This window comes from Camarhynchus parvulus, chromosome 1A (assembly GCF_901933205.1).
Source record: "Camarhynchus parvulus chromosome 1A, STF_HiC, whole genome shotgun sequence".
In the NCBI taxonomy this organism is placed as follows: Eukaryota; Metazoa; Chordata; class Aves; order Passeriformes; family Thraupidae; genus Camarhynchus; species Camarhynchus parvulus.
In genome coordinates, this window is record NC_044586.1 from 1,557,841 (window position 1) to 1,578,984 (window position 21,144).

The window sequence follows — 21,144 nt, forward strand, 5'->3', positions numbered from 1 at the left end:
ACTAGGCATTCTTGGCTGGAAATACCAGTTACTTGTAATAGAGTAATAAATACAAAATATCTGGCATATCACCTGCCCTGATTACGTATTGGCAGCATTTTAGCAAAATAAAGTCCATCATGTGGTACCCCTCTTGCTGTCACCCCCCGAGATACCTTCTCCTGAAAACAGCTGAAGCTTCTTGGCCACTCTCAGACAAGGCTGACAGCAAAATAAAAGCCAAAACTGTTTTAACTCTGGCCAAACTTCTTTAGACGACCATCAGTTTTCATGAGGGATGATGCTTGGTATGGCCTCAGAAGCAGAGAGGGAATGGCTTCAACATGAGGTCAGTGGTCACCTCCTCTGCTGTCCAGCTCTCCATGGATTTCCAGTGGTGACAGGGATTAGGGAACTGGAGTGTATATAGGGTGTGAAACTTTAATTACTGGATAATTAGGTTTAATTAGATTTTTGCCTGTGGAGCAACCCATTTAAGCTGTAATTGCAAGCCATGGGAACATAAATGATGGCATTTACATGAGGAGCACTGCCTAGCTGATCTCCTTCATCAGTACTTTGTGCCCCAAAAGGGAGCAATTGATCTTTTCTAGGATTTAACTTTCTGCCTTTCCTGTTAAAAGATAATAAAATGATTCAATCCAAAGAAAATGGATCGCTTAAAGTAAGAAATCCAAGAAATCATTACTCCTCTGAAAACTCCTCAGACTTGGACAGAAGTCCTGCAGATTGCTGAAGAGCCAGGAGAGCTGAGCTGCAGACCTGCATGTACTTCTCCACAAGACTGTTAGGGAGAAATCTTCCTGATTATTGGGGAGAGAGCAAAAAATAAGAACTGGTTTCAAAATCCAACAGTGCAGACGTGTTTCATGCTTAAGAAGTAATTTCCAAAGCTGAAAATTCAGGCCCTGCAATGATGCTGCTTCTGCTTTCTCCAAGGCCAGTCTTGGAACACAACAGCCCAGCACAAGCACCAAACCTCTAATTTGTTCTCCAGAGCACATTTTCCTGATACATCAGATCCAAATAACAGCAGATAAAGTCTTTGTAACAAAGACATGATACATTTCCTCATGCTTTATTTTTTTTGCATTATATAAGACAGCTTTTTAAATGCAGCAGACACCCACCTCCCTCCCACCTCCCCATACAGTCTGTCCATATACCTATGAAAAATATATTATTAAAACATTACTCAGAAAAAAATGCAAATCTAAAGAAATTCCATCTTGAGAGAAGAACAGAAAAAAAGCTGCACCCAACTCTAGATTTGTTCCACAGTATGTGATAACCTTAGCACCTGAGAAAGGATGTGAGATCCCATCCCTTTGCTAATCCTTAAGGTATATATTATGGGCTGTCACAAGGTTAAGTCCTTCCATATCAGATGCTCAAATGCTGCCACTCTGAGCTGAGCCTCTGGCAGAAATGCCTTGGAGAACCTCTGCCAAAAGCAGGACTTTGTGTCCAGCACCAGCTCCCACATCAGCAAACACAGTTTGGTGGGAAACCCTCCTAACGCAGGTTCATAATCTGGTGTGGGCTAAAAGGCATTAAAATTACTGGAGTTTAGTCATAATTTCTGCCATTCAGCTGGCACTTGAAAGTGTTCCTTGCTCTCCCTTTAAACACTAGATTTTGAAAAGAAAGCACATCTCAGCGAAGTGTCAGGGTAAGCTCCCGACTACAACCACGACCTCAAAGTTGTAATAAGAAAAATAAAGCAATAAAAGCAAATTATTGATTGCACTTAAGCAGCAGATTCCTCTCTAACTGCTCCAATACATCAGGTAATCCAGGAAAGAGAGATGGATGACTGGCAATTTACTGCATCTCCAGAGACTATTTGCCTGGAGGAGGCTTCTGTTTTCTGTCCATGTTTGTGCAAGATGGAATATTCCTCCTGTCTTTTTCTTCAACTACTTTTCCAAATAGCTGAATTAAGTACAACTTCAGGAGGGAAAAAGGTCATGGAAACTCAGCTCTTGTTCTCTAAAACTGGAATTCTTACTCCTCCCTTTTTCTCCTACATTAAATCATAAAGCACAAATATAGTAAGCACAATGCCTCTGTCTTTTTCAGTTTTGCCATTTTTATACTCAATTTTTATTTGCTAGCTAGAATCTATATATGTACGTATCATCAGTATATATATTCTATATAGAACATATATAGAGAGCACTGTAAGCCTAATTTAAGAATTCTTGCTCTGCAGTTTTCCAAGAATGCTACAGTTTTTCACCATCCATACACGATGCAAATTTCTCACTAAACATATTTTGCTCAACCTCTGCCTTGCTCTTTGTTTATCAAACTCACCACACACAGCAGGTTCACCTGCCAGTCCAGACTGCACATTTCTGTCATTAGACCCTCCAGAATGTCTCCTCTGTGCAGCTGAATGAGATGCACTTCTGTCACTACAGCTCTCCAGACAGCAGAGACAGACTCAGTGTCAGTCCCCTTGTCCTCTTCCCCACTGCCATCCACAGGCTGCTTTTCCACACTTTTGGTGTTTCTGTTACCTGCACCAGATGTTAGTCTGGCTGCTGCTGCCACTGAGGAAATTAGTGACAGAAATTCTGGGGAATCCACCAGGAGGATATATCAGTGTGCAGGGATCACTTTTTGAGTTTCTCCAAGACCAGGTTGGTCTTAGGAAAGGGAAAAAATTCAGTACAGAAGCTAAAGTTATACTCCTGAAGACTAGCAACAAGAACCAGCCCAAACTCAAAAATTCTGCATTTCAGGTTGTCAGGATGAGGTTCAGCCATCAGTGAATGACCACAGAGCAGGCACTGATGCAGGAGTGATAGCTCATCCAGTGGAGAGGTGTCACCAAGGCTAAGGTGGCCCATGCCCTTCATCAAAACTGCTTCCATAAAGAAGAGAAGATGTGTTACTGTCATAGGAGAAGGAACAGAAGGCCCAAAATGGAGAGCAGACACCCTTAGAGAAGTCTGCTGTCTCCCTGGGGTCCAGGGCAAAGGTGGGAAGTGAAAACTTCCTGCCCTGGTACAGCCCCTGATCCTTATCTGCCAGTATTCTCCCAGGCACAAACTATACACTAACTAGGCTTCTAATTACTGAAAAATAAAGAGGCATTTCAACTTTTCTTAAGGAAAAACAAAAAGGGGACACAGGCCCTAATACAGAAGAAATATCATCAAATGTGGAGGTGAAGATCAGTTACTAAATGTTGATATGCACTCTGGACAGCTGAAAACATGTCTGGAATTCCAGTCTGGATAGAGAACCCAGCAATATCCATAAAGGACTAGGCAGGCATTGCAAGTGAAATGAAGCAGTCAAGCTGGGGACTCCAAAGAATTATCTGGAAAAATAACAATCATATCATTGAGCTGAAAAAATTGCATCTAAACCAGACCCATTATCAACACACATAGAAAATGTTATGGCAGTATGAGAAACTTGCAGGGCTAAGTTAAATTCCTATTTCGTGGCAATGGCCAAAAAAGTCTTTTGACATGTTACTGCAACATGGCAGGGAGTATGAATGGGACAGATTGGCTTCATAGTAGGAGGGGCGATCAGGCAAGTGAGAGAAACAGAGAACCTTCCTCCAGAGGAGATGAAATGAGATGATGAGAAGAATCACATCAGTTAAAATAGTGCTGTCTAATTATTTCCCTAGTAAAGGCACTTGGTATCAAGAGACACCAATCTCTAATTAAAGAGAAATAGGAGGTGCACTTTGAAATACCACCAGGAGAAAGGGCTGACCCAGAAATTGTTCTGTGCCTTTATGTGACTGCCATCTCAAGTGGTTCCTTCGAGAGCACACAAGGCATGCTGACCAAGAAAGGCTCATCTACAAGGACTCTGAAAAGCCTGACTTGAAGAAACAAGCAGAGTGCAGATTCCACATCCACAAACCTGAAAAAACTGAGGTAGAATTTTCAGTGAAAGACACTCAACCATTAGAAACTGGACTGGGATCCCCAGCTCACTTCTCTTGGGTCAGTTGTTGCTAACATTGTCCTGACATTTAAGTGGAGCACTTCCCTTTGGCAACAACAGAACTATGTGTGCCATATTAAAATATCTTGGATTTGTTTCTTTCTGCTCCTATGGTGAGGACTTGTTAAAAATTCCTGGACTTCAGAACTCCAGCAATAATTCCAAAACAAAATATTGGAAGTACATTTTTTCAGATGCCTGTAGCAACAAAAATAGAACCTTGAGCATCTCAGGAATTCAGTGCCCAGTTGCATAACTTTTCCACTCTCTTCTTCCCAACTTTAGGACTCAGTGTTGGGGGGTGAAGGGGGTTGGAGAAAGGGCATCAGAATCTTGAAAGAAAGGTGCTGTCAATGCAGCCCCAAAGGCAATGGGAGAGATCCCATTCAAGAGATGAAGGGATTTACTCTGTGAGTGGTGCAGGATAAATCTGTGTGCCTTACATGTTCACACCACTCAAAGCACTTCTATTTCAGCTTCTACTTTTCCTCCTCTTCCATGCTCCACTTGATCCTCAGGAGAAAACGTGCACTGCTCAGCATGAGCCCAGAAATGCTGTGGGAGCTCATCACCAGTGAGCTGCTGATCCTCTGTCACACTGGCCACTGTCCTTTGGTGAAGGACACCCCGTGCCTTGTGCTGCTCCCCCACCACCCCCAAGCAGCCTCCATCATCAATTACTACCTTACAGTACCTCAAAACCCAAACCTGGTGTCTGTTTGTAAGACAGGAGGTGGCAGCTACACACAAGAGCTACAGGTACAATCCTGCATTTTAACGACTACTATCTGCATGGAAACGAGTCAAAACCTAAGGGGTGAGCTTGTCCAGGGGCTGTTTCTGTGATGAAAATGCAGCCACATCATAATCCCAGCAAAATCACATTCTGAGACAGAGCTGTCTCAAAGGCAACGTTGATCCTTGAAGATTCTAATCATTGACTTCAGCTGTTCATCACTTTCACATCCCACAGAGTTGTAAGGAATAGAAAGCAGTACTGCAGCTTCTCTTGTCAGCTAAGCCCCCCTCCTATTCTGCATTTTAATGAAGAATTTAATCTAAAATAATTATTTGCAGATTGTTCACTCAACTCCAACTGTTAATTTAAAAGAAGCAAGCACATGAAGCCCTCCAGGAGTCCTAAAACACAATCTCAATATGTACAGAGTTATTATTTTTAGACACCTATAAAAATTCGTCCATGGTAATATGACACAAAAGCTTATTGCCATTCCACATTTCTGTTCACATCCATCACCTAACTTTGAAGATTCAGGTCCCCCTATCCTGGAAAACTGAAAATGCTGAATGCGTGGGGGTTGCTCTGAAGCCAAGGGCATGTATATGAGACCGGCATATCAACTTTCAGAACTGTACATGACAGAAAATCTCCAATTTGTTTCTCAGATACCAGAATAGACAGTATTAACAATGACATTTTCCTCATTTTTAGAGAAGCATAAACAGCATTAACAATGATGTTTTCCTCATTTTTTTTGTGCTTCAGAAGCAAAGTTACTGGAAACAGAAAGGTTATCTGGATTTCTATCAAAGCACTATCCATGTAGTCTGAAAAGGGATTACATGTTTTAAATCACTACCTTGGTAGCTGGTTTTTAATATAGCCTCAGTTCTGTTTGGCAAGATTTTTTCCTGGCTTCACTTTTCCATCTACAGCTTTTTTTTTTTTGCCTCCTCATGGATTTTGTGTTTGTGGCAGGGGGGGTTCAGGGCAAAAACAAAGAGAGAGAAATCAAAGGATGAAAGCTCCATAAACTTTCCACGTGACCAGCACTTGGTCACCCTTAGATTAAACAAGTTCCTGCCCATTTTTAAACAGGAATTCTTGTATTTTAGCTTGTACCCACTGGGTTCTTATCCAGTGGCACCCCTGAAAAGAGTCTGGCTCCATCTCCTTCACTCTCACATCGCATATTCATACACATTCACAAGATCCTCTTGAGCCTTCTCTTTTCAAGGCTGAACAATCCCAGCTCTCTCAGCCTCTCCTCATAAGATGCTCCAGCCCCTTAACCACTTCTCTGGTCCTGTTTTGGACACACTGCAGTATTTCTGTGTCTTGTCCTGCAGAGCACACAGCTGTGCCCAGCACTCCAGATGTGTCTCCCTGGTGCTGAGCTGAACCAAAGGATCCCCTCCCTCAGCCTGCTGGAACTCCCAGTGCAGCCCAGCATGAAGCTGGAGGCTTTCTTTGCCATAAGGACACGCTTGGTGTCCACCATGACCCCCAAGGTGCTTCTGTGCCAAGCTGTTCCCCGCCAGCCAGCCCCTGTGTGTCTCCTGAGGTGTGGGAGCACTTTCTCCCCTTGTGTCCCCATTAATTAATAAGGTTCCTGCCGGCCCCCTTCTCCAGCTGTCCCCCTGAACGGCAGCATCACCACCCCCTGTAGCAGCCACTCCCCTGGTTCTGTACCACCTGCACATTTTCTAAGGGTGCAGTCTGTCCAAAAACGACACCTTTCTCATGCTAAATGTTGGGGTTTTTTTATCTTTTTGCAGTTCAGTAATTGACGCCTCTCTCTCTCCTCTATTCACCATAACCAGTAGCTTTTCTAGCCCTGCATAAGACCAGCAACTTAATAATTATGAACTCCAGGTTCAACATCTTTTAATCTCCAGCCTTCCTTTATAGACTGTAAGAACTCCTACTGCTCTTGTCACATTCAAGGTTATTCAGGAATTGAAAATGGAGCAATGCAGAGCCATTACACAACGAACCTTTGATCTCTAAAATCAAACCCCGTATGAAATTTTCTTTTTTATGACTTGACTTGAAGATTTACTCCAGCTCTAGCTTATTCAAAAATCTCAGGAGGCTGCCCCAATAACTCATTTTGAAATTTTGCACGCTGATCCGTCAGACATAGAACAAAATTATAGCTTACTGCTGAAGTCAAGAAAAAGAACATCTGCTGTTGAGAGCAGAGCTGATCAGCTGTGAGCTTTTCCACTGGGGAACTCATAAAATGAGCTACTAGAGAATTCAGCATGTTTTCTTGTAAGGAAAGAACAATAGGAAATACTTTCACTTACTTATTCTTTCAAACTGTCCCTGAGAGCAGCAATTAAAGCATACATATCTGCCCCAGAATGGACACACAACTCAGGGGGGGAAGAAAAATCCAAAACAAACCAGTATTAATAAAAATGCTTTTAAAATGAAGTTTCCTTTATAGAGGGAAATCAGCCAGTTCATTTTGTCCTCATTAACATTGTTAATAAGACATCTTCCAACAACAATGGCATTGTGGAAGCTCAGTAAGGAAGGTTAGGGCAGCCCACTTCCCCCAGAGATGCTACTATTAACATGCCAGTGGAAGCACCCTGGCTGAAAACTAGGAATAAGCCCTGCTCAGTAAAAAATTAAATACATTAATCACATTCATTCCATAATTGGGTTCATCTCTGAATAGAGGAAGCTAAACTTTTGCAATGATTGTGTTAGGAAATGTGCTTGGGAAGGTGAAAAATACCTGGAATGCACATATGCCATAAGTGAAATTTAAGGTGTTACTGGAAATTAAAAGAACACCTTGTGGCACTACTCTCAGCTTTGCAGAGTTGTCAGGAACTAAAATACAGTCTTCTATCATCACAAAAGCCCCAGTGCTACCTAATTTTAATGTGGGGGGTATTTTTTTTTTTCATTACAAAGCACCTGACTGTATCAGTCATTATTAATTTGGCCACCCCTCCCTTCCTAAGACCCTGTTTGCAGTTGCTTAAAACTTTTTCAAAACTGAACTTTTGCACTGACATTTCCCCTTGCAGTTAGCCTGTATTTGGAAGATTTTATCCAGCACAGGCATTTCCAGGAGAACTAAGGGACATTTTTACCCATTTTTAACTACTCACCTCTTTTGGGGTGCCCTACTCTGGTCTCAGAACAGTCTCAGTGTAGATTTTGTTTGAGAGACTGGCATACAGATGCCTGAATTTTGGCAATTCAGAAAATTTGCAGCCTTAAAACCTGCAGAGAATTCTAGCTTGTGCTAAAGCAGAGGACTTGAATTTCAGGGAGTAAACTCTCTGAAAGTCTGTAAGTTTATGGGTCTTAAAGGTAGCCAGCAACTTTAACCATCAGATGCCAGTACATTTCCCATCCCCTTAAATCCAACAAACAAATTTTTCCTAAGTTTGCAACTAGAAAACAAAACCCAAAAAAATCCAAAGAAATCCAACAAACTCCCCTAACCCCAAACCAAACCCCAAAACCACAAAAAACACCCCCAAACCTCCAAAAAAGCACATGAACAAAATCTCTTAACCTGAAGACTTTAAGATTCTAAATTGATAGAAGCGACTGAGAAATACAAGCTTTAGTCAGAGAATCCCACCATATAAAAACCAGAGATCTGAAAAGAAATGAGTTAAAATTATGAAAACTGCTGAAAATTACATTATGACAACTGCCAGAAAGAGAGAATAATTCAGGCAGATTAAGGGGTGTTTCAGGAGTCTGATCATCCCAAATGGAAAAATTCTCCTTCCTCTGCTCTGAATGCTGACAGTTCACAATCCCACTTCTCAATGCAATTGCCAAGGCAATCCAGATCTGCACCACACCACAGGACATGCACTCCCCAGCCTGAGGAAAAGCTTGGGGAAGAAAAAAGAAAAGGGAAAAAAGGACAATTATCAGCTTCTGGCACTATCTCTGCTTTTCAAAACATCAAGACAAATGGCACTGTGCCAAACTTCTTGTACTCCTACCATGCTGCTTCTTCAAGGAGTCATTTCACCAGCATATATTTCCCACTCCTGTGTGCATTTCAGTGCTGATTCCTTTTCCAAACTGCATTGATCTGCAGCATGGCTGTGATCCTACAAACTGCAGCCTTCCTGAACTGGAACTTGCTGACTGAATAAAGGAAAATACAATTTGAGTGTTGTCAGCAAGCTTCTCTGTGCCACAGCTGGACTGCCTGACCAGCACCAGGACTTGCACTGCAAACCTGGGAGGAATAATGGTGGAGAAGGGTTTGGACGAAGAATGGCAACATTTCTGGAAATCTGTGTTGAGCTCCTGCTTAGGTACGAAGAACAGTGACATGACAGAGTGAAAGTTGTAACTGAGCTTCCAATCCACTCCCGTCCCCCTGCCAGTCATTTTGGGACAGAGAATTTGAGAGCAGAGAGGATTCTCAGGACGGCTGACAGCATTTCAAAGGTTTTCCTCCACCCTAGGGGTGAGTGCTGGATGTGGAAGGTTGCAGGAGGCTTGCCCACATCACCTGGGTCACAACTGCCAGTGTGACAGGTCCTGTCTCACCTCAGGGCAGCAGGGAGAAATCCTGCAGGACAAAAAGAAATGGTCCCACAGCCCTAGAGAGTGCTGTGCCTCAACTCCTCACTCCAAGAGAAGCAAGGACAAATCTGAGGCAGACTATCAGATTATATCTGTGAGATAGCTTTCTGCTCTGCATCACTCATCTGCTGCATTAGAAAGCAAGGAGGAATTTCCTAAGTCAGTTCTTAAGCCCAGGCTCTGCTTTCTGCACCTTTCCTGCTGTGCAGAAGCAGCTCTCCTCCCCCAGCTCCAAACCAACCTAAAACCCTGTCATGAGGCCTCTTTCTCATAACATCCCAAACCCTGCAAATCTCTGCTCTGCCACTAAAGCTTGGAAAGCTTGTCTGCTGAATGAAAGGATAATGTAAAGTTTTATTAACTATGAATAGCTGTGGAGACCCACAAAAACATTCTTAACAGGAAACCTTTTTTTTTAAATTGTAAACTGTTTGCAGGTAAAGTAGAAGGGGTTTGATTAGGTACAGGGATCACTGCAGTGACATGTCCCAGCAGGACCCTGCTTTGTACTGAACACACAGTGAATATATGGAGGCTGCATGATGTAATGCTATATGGAACCCAGAAAATCCCTTGGTTTATCATTTCGCAGTTATGACTCAGTCAGGATGAGTTCATTTGCTGCTGAGCACCCTTCCACAAAGCCTGGTGAAGTTTGTCCCATCCACCACATCAATGGTCAGGAACAGGATATTGCAGTGTGCATGCAAACTGCCTCAGGCACAGCTGTGCTGTAAATCACTGGCAGGTGAGGGAAACATCACTTCATTGGTTTTACACTAACCCATCACAATCTAATCCTACAGAAAGCATTATCACTGCCCACACTGCTGTAAGCATGAATTCCTACCTAAAAAAAAAATTACTACTTTTATTGAACTGCATATTACATTCCGTTCAACTATCCACAGCTACAAAAATATCTATAAATACATTAAAAAATATAAAGTATATAAATCCATATATCAACTGGTGGTCATGTTCTTACATCATTGTGGAAATCTAGTTTGTGTTTTTAAGTTCACAGCCACCAATGAAACAATTAGAAATTTCCATCATGGGATAATGTGGGAAGATTTTTCCTGTTTTAGGACCTTATGCTCAAAGGCTACAGCTCATGGAATTTCAGGTAGGTGGAAATACTCAACAGCATCACAGCAAATATTTAACACCTCTGGCTCATCTGGCTACCACAGCATTTTAAATTCATATCCATTCAGTGAAAGCATTCTCAGTTGCAGTTCTCAGGAACAAAAAAATAGGATTTTTTATTTCTAAAAACAAGATCCTCAGGCACATACAACAAATTAAACCTACAGAGAATTACTCCTCAAACCCCTGTACTGAAACTTCAGGGAAAGCTTGCAAGCAATCTGAACAGCTGGATGGGCAAGAAAGAAAAACACTCACAAATTCTTTCCTTAGTTATATAAAGGTAATTCCTTCTGAAATTATTGACAAAGCCAATCAAGATTAAAGAAATAAGAAATATTACAGTTTGTTAAATAGAGGCCAATAGATGGTATTTAGTTTATCACTATTTAGCTTAAATTTACACATGCAAAACACCCCCAGGATAAAGATGTATCTTCCACAAATAAAAATGAGCAGGAAGATCAGACATTTTTCATCAACAAAACCCAAAGAGATCTAATTCAAGGTTGCCAGTTAAACCTACTTTCCTCACTCTTTCACATCCATAAAACACAAAACAATGAGAGGAAAATTCCTTTGTCATACCAGAGCCTGGAAACCATGGAGACCTCTGTGATGTAGTGTCTGAGAGCACAAACAATGCTCAAAAGATCAAAAATAAAATTATATAACAACCTAGCTCCAAAAAACCACTCCAAACCAACAACCTCCAACTATATTGCCTATAGACATCATAACTACTCTTGGTTTTTCTCCACCCTTACTTCTCAGGCTGCTCATCCTTGCCTAAACAGCTCTGGGTGTCATTTGATTTCACACAGAGTGTGCAAGATGAGAAATAAAAATCACTCTATGACTTAAAAAACCAGAAAGTATGTTCAAAGAGAGTATCAAACTTCACTGTGGACTTACAGCTTCCACTTTCTTAAAAGTCACACCTGTCACATCATTTTACACTAGGAACAAGATCAAGACAAATATCCCACTTATACAGTTTGATTTTATTTCCTTCCTTTAGTTTTTTTGTTTGGTTTTTGATTTCATTTTAGGTGGCAAAAAGCCCATTTGGAGAGGTTTTGTTATTTGTTAACACAAATATCTTGTATCTACTCTGAGTAGAGAAGTAACCTACAATGTCACTGCTTACCCGTCAAAAGTAAAGTCATTTTGTCAAGGGCAGCTGTAAGAACACAGTAAGAGACTGCATCCATTCAAGGACTAAAGAATGGATTTGCACCAAAAGGCAGAGATATTATTGTTATACAATAATTTGTGAGCAGGATCAGCCTAAAGCACTCAGGAAGTTGAATCTTTGGGGATGTCACCTTGCAGAGTAGCTGCATTTTCCTTCAGTCAGCCCTCACAGACTCACACTATGCTCAAGTAAACTCTATTTATGTGCATCACTTTCTGGGTCTTACTCTCCTAGAGTGGCAGATGGGTCAGGGAAATTCCCTTCCCTCTTTTAAACCCCTCAGAGGGCTTGAGGGACTGATGGTGGAACTGCTGCCCAGCTCAGTGCAGCCAAGCACACCTCACACCTACGTGAGGAATATTTATTTTTCCCACATACTGTGCTTCAATAGGTTCAACGATGCAATGCAACATTAGGGTTAGAGGGATTCAAAGGAAATGCTGGAAAAGTAAGGCTGAAAACCAGCTTTCCTTTGAAATAATATTAGTGTCTCTGCACCTTAACCGAAACAGCATCACAAATTATTCACTTCCTACCAGAGCATTTATTCATCCTTTTTTCCTAGGATATTTAGGAATGCTGGACTGATCTGGATCAATTAAATTCCTTTCAGTGCAATAAAATTGCACTAATCAACAATGCCTTATTATTTTATTGTGACTAATAATGTGACAGCATGAGGGGTTTTTTTGACAACTAATATGTCTGAGATCTCTAAAAGTTCCAAGTGGCATGATTTATCTTTAAACATAAAATATGATATATAATCTTCCCTGTCCTTCTCCCTCTTAATAAAAATGCACAGGAGGATGCTTCTCAACAACTGGGATGCATTTCTGTCTTTCTTCCTGTCAAACAATTGTCGCTTTTCTACAGATAAAAACTACCATTCATAGTCAACTGTTTTATAAATGGAAAACTGAGATGGAATTATGATTGAGAAGAGAGTGGAGCTGTTAGCTCACCAATATTTTTTCTGTAATTATTTCTTTTATTATCTGTATATTGCAAGAAAAGTATTGAAAAAAAATCAGAGAATCTTGGAGTGCCTGGAGCAAGAAGTAGGAAATGCACTAATCACACTGCCATTCATCACATCTCAGTCCTGCTTCTGGTGACAGTGTTTGCTTTTCCCAGCAGATGTTTACATATGTTCTGTTTGCATCTGCTTTACTCTCCTCTTGGTTAGCACACTTGGAATGACACAACAACCAAGAGGGCTCTGAAAACGCCAAGGTTCTGCCAATGCCTCAGTGACTTCACACACACACACATGTATGTAAGATATGAAACACAAAAAAGTCATGCACCAACCCATCAACAGTAGACTACTATTGTCCTTAGCCACTCAGTTTAAAATACCCCTGAAGCCTTTAGAAAAGTCTCCTTTCTGAGACAGGGAGACTTTTTTGGTAAAATACCTCTGCATTAATGGGCTGCCATGGCATCTCCACCTTCACAAGCACATGCCCTGGCAAAATCAGCTTTACCAATGTTTGGCAGCATTCATCTTGGGAAGGACAACAAATAATAAGCAGCTGGCTCTCCCTGTGTTCAGAGAGCCCCTAGAGCCCCATGAGGTCACTGTAATTCTCTTTACAGTGGCCCTGAGGGCAGACTCTGAAAACACCAAGGTTCTGCCAATGCCTCAATGACTTTATACACACACATGTATGTAAGATATGAAACACAAAGAAGTCATGCACAAGGAACCCATCAACAGTAGACTACTATTGTCCTTAGCCACTCAGTTTAAAATAGTTTTTAACAGTCTGTTTAAAATACTCCTGAAGGAAGTCTCCTTTTTGAGACAGGGAGACTTTTTTGGCTAAATAACTCTGCATTAATGGGCTGCCATGGCATCTCCACCTTCACAAGCACATGCCCTGGCAAAATCAGCTTTACCAATGTTTGGCAGCATTCATCCTGGGAACGATAAATAATGAGCAGCTGGCTCTGACTGTGGTCAGAGAGCCCCTAGAGCCCCATGAGGTCACTGTAATTCTCTTTACAGTGGCCCTGAGGGCAGACAGACACCCCAGATAGATTCCCAGAGCACAGTACCTGGTCCCCAGCAGGAATGGACTCCCACCTGCGCTTCAGCAAGGACAGAGATTTCCGGCTCATCCTCCTGAATCTGCTCTAGAGGCTTTGCCACACTTGACAAAAAAAGGCTTCTGTCCCAAACCAGTGGCAAGAACCTCAATTCTGACTCCTGCTCTTCATTGTAGATGGCAGAGCTCCCCGAGGCACGCGAGTTTTGGTGAGCTGCAAGGCAGAGACTGGCCAGAGCCCAGCTTGTGCTGCTGTTCTACAGCATCTGAGCCCAGCTTGCGCTGCTCCTCTCCAGCATCTGTGTCCTTGCAGTGGCACAGCTGAGGCAGTGAGCAGCTCAGCTCCCAGCCACCTCCCAGGAAGGAGCCTGGAGTAGGTAGACAACACCAGACGCATTCACTCTGGAAATAGCTGTTGCTTAGGAACTGGAGGGGTAAAAACGCAGCACCTCGGATGGAGAATCGAGAGCTTTTGTGGTTACAGAGAATTAAAAAGGCTGGACCTGTGTTCCTCTCTCCATCATCCTGCTTCTACAACGCTGGATTGCTCGATTGCACTGACTCTGGGGCTACGCCTACATCTCCAGCAAGCCAAACAAGCCTTGATGACAGAGCAACAAATTACTCCCACACACCCAGGAGCCCTGGTAAAAACATAAAACCGTGTGCACAGAGTGTGCCCTGGGGCCCACCTGCAAGATCCTGGCAGTACCAAGTACTAGTGTACTGTGTACTAGTGTACTGTGTTCTAGCAGAATGATTAAAGGACAATTTGCATATTTTTTTTCCTGCAGAGCAATAATATTCCAAGGATGAATTCTACTAGTCACACTTTCCTATGGCACGTGCCAGCATTACAAAAATGTACGGATAATCTCCCCTCACATGATGTGGTTCTACAGATTGCATGTGTATATTTGAGGGACTTTTCCTTAGGTGGATTAAATATTCCTAAACACTTCATAATTTCTTTAATTTGGAAGTCAGTTTTGAAGTTTCATGCCTAAATTCTTGATTCTAACATGTATTAATCTTAAAAATTAAGCATGAAATGCAATGAAATTCACTTTGCACTTCCTGCTTCATTTCAAATCTATAGAGAAAATTCCCAGCACGAAACACTTAAAAAAACAGGCAGTGCTATCTTCAGGGATGAAAAAAGAAAGGAAAAAAAAAAAGAACAAGTAAGTAGCCAGGAACTCCCTGCTCTTTGTAAGGCAACCTATAATTCGATCTAATTAGAGCAGCCTTAATAGTATAATTATTCTAAAAGAAAAGGAATCCTACAACATACATACACATACATGTGGGCAGTCTCAAAAGGGGAGTGCAGTGATGGTCATGCTAGAAGCCTGAGCAAGTTAAATATTGTAAAGACAGCTTTTTACTTGTGCCATTAACATTCTATTGAATTGCAGATGCTTATCACGAGACAAACTGCTGCAAACAGAAATTCCCGTGGGCCCCAGTGCATTTCATTTGAGATCCATCTCTACCTGGAACTGCAGCACTTTGCATTTCACTCCTACGTGCAGAAAAGGAACATGTTTTCCAAGTGGGCCATTAAGGAGTGTGACATGCACTGTAGTAGCTTCCCCTCATGTTTCAACACATGCCACAGAAAACCTACTAGCTCCTAAAAAAAGTCCCCTTCACTGAATCAGAGCTTTTTTAATGAGTCTTGATGGAATACCTTCAGGAGTTCATACGTGGATTTTAGTTTTACATTATGGTAAACCAGTGATTCCACTTCCCTTTTTTTTTTCTTCCTAGGTTTTAAGGTATTTAAGTGTAGCTAAGACATCACTCACCTTAATTTTTCAGCAAGATCTTGTTTTTTCACAACAGGTGCATTTTCTAAAGCACACAAGCTGGCAACAACGTAACTGAATCACAAAAGGATAAAAAAAGCCTTTTCTATTCTGCAAAAATCAGAACCTCCTTAATTTCTCTTAACCTTTGAAGGAACTTAATTAAATTAGGTTTAATGCTGTTCCTATCTAGAAGATTTTCAGAGTCATGTAAAAGAGAGAATCTAAAGCTACAGTGAAATAACTGAGGCACATTTTCTTCTCTCTAATGAAATTTTTCTTCCTTTTCTTCCTTGGTTTTTGTGCCTGGGCACAGGATAGCACATGGTAATCAGAAAGGCTGGGTCATTTTGGGACTCTTCATCAGGAATTGTATTGAGAGAACCAGGGGGAATGCCTTCAAACTGCCAGAGAGTAGGTTTAAATTAAATGTTAGGTAGAAATTGTTTTTTTTGTGAGGGTGGGCAGGATGCCCAGAGAAGCTGCGGCTGCCTCTGAATCTCTGGAAGTGCCCAAGGCCACGTTGGACACTGGGGCTTGGAGCAACCTGGGACAGAGGAAGGTGTCCCTGCCATAGCAGGGGGTTGGAACTGGGTGATCTTTAAGGTCCCTTCTAACACAAAGTGTTCTATGATTCTACAGTTTTCTTTTCCCACCTTATTATAGATCCTTTAATGCTTTTATGACACCTCTGGACTGTCAATTGTACAAAGTATCCATGTGAAAATCCTTCACCTGAAGTAAAACCCAGTATAAAAGGCTGGAGCTCCAATAATGTATTTATGTTCTTTCAACATTAGATGGGAAAGACTATTTTACCCCAGCAGGAAAATTCCTGAACATCAGTACTGGTAGTGATGTCTTGTTTGCAGCAATTGTAATAGATAATTACACGAGATAGTTACTATAGATAATTTTGAAATGGACTGTGATACCATTAGCACTATGGGCATAATTTCCTTCCAGTGACTACATGTGGCTTCTCTGCACCTCCCCACACAGTTCTAACACCTGGGTCAACAATGAAAGGATTCATGGTGAGAAAGTCAGCCAAGTTTTAAGTTTGTCAGGTTAAAAAAACCCCCCAAAAACAAGCCACCAAACAAAACATACCCACGCTGTTTGAAATTGCATTGCTTTGATGTCCTGATGGAGACAGCTGAGTAAGAAATGCTTTCTCCATACATCTAATCCATCCTCCTGCTACTGAAAAAACCTTTCTGTTGCATGACTCAGCTCTGTCTGGATCAACTGTTTGAATTACAGCTCAAAAATTATATTAATGAAAGCTGCCATGGTTTTATGCCTTTTTCCATTGCTCCAAACCCTGCAAATATTAACAAAATTAACAACTTTGCCAAACTCAGATGGAAAACTTGCTTGAATGCCTCAAATGTAGCAAAAGCCAAAATCAAACACAAAATACTGAACAACTGACCTGTGAGCCTCTGGGTCCTCGTTTGTGATCCCATTCAGAATGCCCCATGAGCTGCAAAACAAAGAAAAGCAGAGCTAAGTGATACATTACACTCATTATTTTAATTGAAACACTCATGCTTTTATATCCATTACACATTTTTCTTGGAAATAAACAGGTTTGCTTTTATGATTTATCTCACACAGTTTTTAGCTTCAAAATGAAGCCATGTAACACTGTACCTTTGCATTCAGAACCCAAACACATCTGGCATCACAACTCTGAGGGTGCCAATAAAATCCCCACTGCCACAGATTCAGCTTTAGCCAAATGTTTAATACTGATCTGGCAAAAGGACAGCTGACACATCAGCAAGGAGATTACCAAAACCAGGGCACATTTGATTAATCAGCAATGTACATTTTATATCAGCCATGATAATTAGCAACAGTTTTAAATCTGTTTCACCATTGAATTATGGGGTTTTCTGTACATCTACACAGGGGTTTCTTCTGGGCATTGTTTGCTCCTACACAAAGAGGCATTACCTAATTCAAATATAAAAATATGTGAATGAAAGATAGGAGGGTTATTGTGACATGTACTGACTTACAGCTATGAACGTTTTCTTGCTCATTTTTCCCAACATTCTTTCCCAAAGGAAATGCCTTCCCCCAGTTCAGAGGTAGGCAAGGAGATTCACAACCCACACTTATTGCAGAACATGCTTTCAAAACACTCATCCCAGGACAAGAGGTTAAAACTACTTTGCAAAATCAGGAAAGCCACATGCATCTCCTATGATGAGATCTTCTGCAGACCTGTTCCTCCTTATCCTTTTCTTTTCCAAGGGCTCCTTCTTCTTAAGTTTTTACTTACAACTGTCTACCTCCATAACTGGAGACAAACCACACGTGCAGACAGGCATCAAAAATCAGAAGTGTCACATCATTTTTTTACCTGATACAGCCTTGTGACTGCCCCCCTCATTTTACTGCAATTTTTTCCTATTTTCCATGTACTCTAGGTGGAAACACTGGCTCTGCTGGGTTTCCCTGTTTGCTCTCCATTACTGCATGAAGCACAGCTTGGATGGTTTTTTAAATAAATAACTGGTGTGCAAAAACTACCAAGAGATGCACCCACCAAAGGTTATGTGCTTCAAAGAAACTCTGCCAGAATCCTCCTACCTGTCTTTCCTCTGTGGACCAGAAACCTCTTCAGTTTTACGTCTTAGCCCCTGTGCCTTGGGAGGAAGTAACTCCTGCTTTCCTAATTCACTTGGCTAAAAGAAAATTAATATAGCTCGAGTCTGACCACTGGTGGCTCTCAGAGTGATACCTTTACCTCCAGGCTCCTATCAGTGGAATTAGCACAAAAAGCAAGCCTCACAGTGAAGAAAGAAGGATTAATTCCAGCCTGGCTGTGGCCACTGGGGTTCTCCAGGCTCCACAGACACTTGGCAGACACACCACACCTTCAAACCCAAGGGTAGCATAAGATCCCACTGCCAGGATTTTCATGCTCCTGCCCTCACTGAACCCAGAGTGTAATAAATGAGCAGTGAAATAGCTGTCTCTCACAATTAAAGATCAAATATTATGTGTATACTAAGAGAAATGTTATGAATTTATAGTTATGTTCCCCCCTTTCACATTGTTCTCAGGAGATAGCTGGGGCATTTAAAAAGGTCAGCTCATTACTACAGCAACACCTGACCTCCAATCAAGATGTCAGAAAGCAATTCCACCACTAGACAGCAAAGACAGAGTCAACAGACAAAACTTTAGGGGAGGCCAAAGAGTTAAAAAGCAGAACATCCATTGTGTTGATGAGCACATAGTAAATTCTTTGCTCCCAGCACTGGATTTATTTTCTCTATTCAGTCTTTACTGCAATTTTGGATAAAGTTTTAATAAACCTTTTTAAAATTTTTGAAAGTAACTATGATTTCTCACAATAGCTCCCTGAAAAGTGAAAGGTTGCTTTCTTACTGCCACCAAAAAAATGAGAGGTGCAGTCACAAGCCAGGCCTGGAATCACTATTCCCATATGTAGGGATGCTCCCAGTGCAGCCAGTCCCAGGAAAGCACTGAAGTGTGCCAGGGTGGTTATCTGTGGTCACCGTCTCTGTCATATTTTATGAAAAATCCTCTGCCAGGATTTTTCTCCTGAGAAGCTGAGAAGCCTCAGAAAAGAAATGTAAACAACAATTATCTGATTGCTTGGAATGTGATCTGGAGATTGCTCACCACCGGGTGCATCTTTGATTGGTTCCATCTTTGATTGGCTCCATTGTTTTTAATTAATGACCAATCCCAGTCCAGCTGTGGCAGGATTCTGGTCAGCCACGGGTTTTGATTGTCATTCTTGTTCTAGCCTTCTGATGCCTCCTTTCTCTTTCTTCAGTATAGTTTTAGAATATCATATCACATCACATCACATCATATCATATATCAGCCTTCTGAGAACTTGGGAGTCAATTCTCATCTCTCACTTCATCCTGGGGACCCCTCACAAACTCAACATGGCCGTCCCCAGCTAAAACAGCGAGGCTGTTGTCAAGCATTATATCTAATCCACGACCTATGAAACCAACCTTTTCCTACCGTTGTTATAAAATCTTACTTGGCTTTAAAATGTATTTCTCCCTCATCTAAAAAACTGTGCTCATCTCATGCTAGAATGTTCTTGGTCTACTAACACAGGAGTTCTTGGTCCCTAGTAACACAGGAGTGAAGGAATGAAAAATGAAATTAAAAGGACACTGCACAAAAAGGCCTCATGCTTTAAGACGGAAAGAATAAAACCCCAAACGTTATGACAAAATCTCTGCCAGGCCAGGCCAGCATTGTGCAGAGGGACAATTGCCTCAGTGTGACACCCTTTAGCTCAACAAGCCACACTCTGCTCAGTTCCTTCTGAACCTGATTTTCTTTTCATGGACAAACAGTAAGTGCTGGAGCATGATACCCAGAAAAGAAGGAAAGAAAATATGCCTGAATTATTGGGCTAGGTAGAAATCGTGATTTCCACAAGCTGAATAGAAATCAAAAGATGAAGAAAGCAGAATTAAAAGTAAAAAACAAAGCCCAAAACCAAACAGAAACCCCCCCCCAAAAATAAGAAAAAACAAAACAAACAACAAACCAACTACACTCAGAGAAAACAGAGCGTGTGCATAAATCCACTTGAGTGACTCAACCTTCTGAAATCATGGAAAAAGAAAATAATATACTGCTTAATTGGTGCATGCATGCAAACAGAGATACTGACATAAAAATGCATTTGGAAGTAGGGGGATTTATGTTTATCACTAACAGATGGGTTTGCTCCTGACCCCACTACCTCCTCTGAAAGTTCTCTGGAATTAATTTGGTCCAGAGTGATGATGAACAGCCTCAGAGCATAAAATTTATTATTCTTACTGACCAGGCAACCAAGGCTACATGTATCAGCAGCAGAAAAGGAGGGATAAAACTGAAATCAACTCCCACACAGCTTACATGCATACAGTCTCTGTTAGAAGAAAAGGAGCTACTTTACATTTCATCTGAAACTGTCCTGGAAACCCATCTCTGGCAGTTTTAATGCTCACAGATAAAAGCAGCTTTTAGCAACAAGAACGAGCCTGGCATATTCAGGAATGCACAAAAACATGGCCTGTGCTAAAACCACTGCTTGGTGCTACCCTAAGAACTGACTGACAGCTCTCCAGGGAAAACATTCCCCCCTCTAGCTGAGGAAAGACCCCAATACCAAAATCTCAGCCACAGACAGAAGAGGAGAAGTGAAAGGGCTCATCCCCTTTTGGAGATGTAGGGTGTGAGTCTGAGCTCTAAATTTCAGGGTTTTGCTATAAACACCATGAAGTTTCTCAGCTTGTGGTTTTAAAACTTCTGGTCACTAATGCAGCAATACCTTTAAAGGAGTAGGGAATGATATAAAGGACTGTCCACATTACATCAGATTTCTGAGATACCCATACTGAAGCAGAACAAAGCCATTTGAAAATTAGCATCTTCAGCCCTCGCCTCTCTAAATGCAGTTCTTCTCCTATATGGTTATTTAATTAAAGCCCCAGCAAATGATTACATAAGGATTTCAACTTTCATTAAAATTCATAAACCATAATTCTTAGCCTCCTTAGTATTAGAAAACTGCAGGAAAATGTGACCCACACAGATTGTAGAAGATCTAAG

At 41.5% G+C, this 21,144-nt stretch overlaps 1 protein-coding gene across 1 annotated transcript in view; it reads right to left on the minus strand.

The window, feature by feature from the left end:
* Nucleotides 1–21,144, minus strand: part of PDE3A (phosphodiesterase 3A) — a 209,125-nt gene that overhangs the window by 54,641 nt on the left and 133,340 nt on the right. Inside the window, exon 2 of the mRNA XM_030960122.1 lies at nt 16,964–17,014. Within this exon, the coding sequence (XP_030815982.1) occupies nt 16,964–17,014 (51 nt within the window). The remainder of the gene's footprint in view (nt 1–16,963; nt 17,015–21,144) is intronic.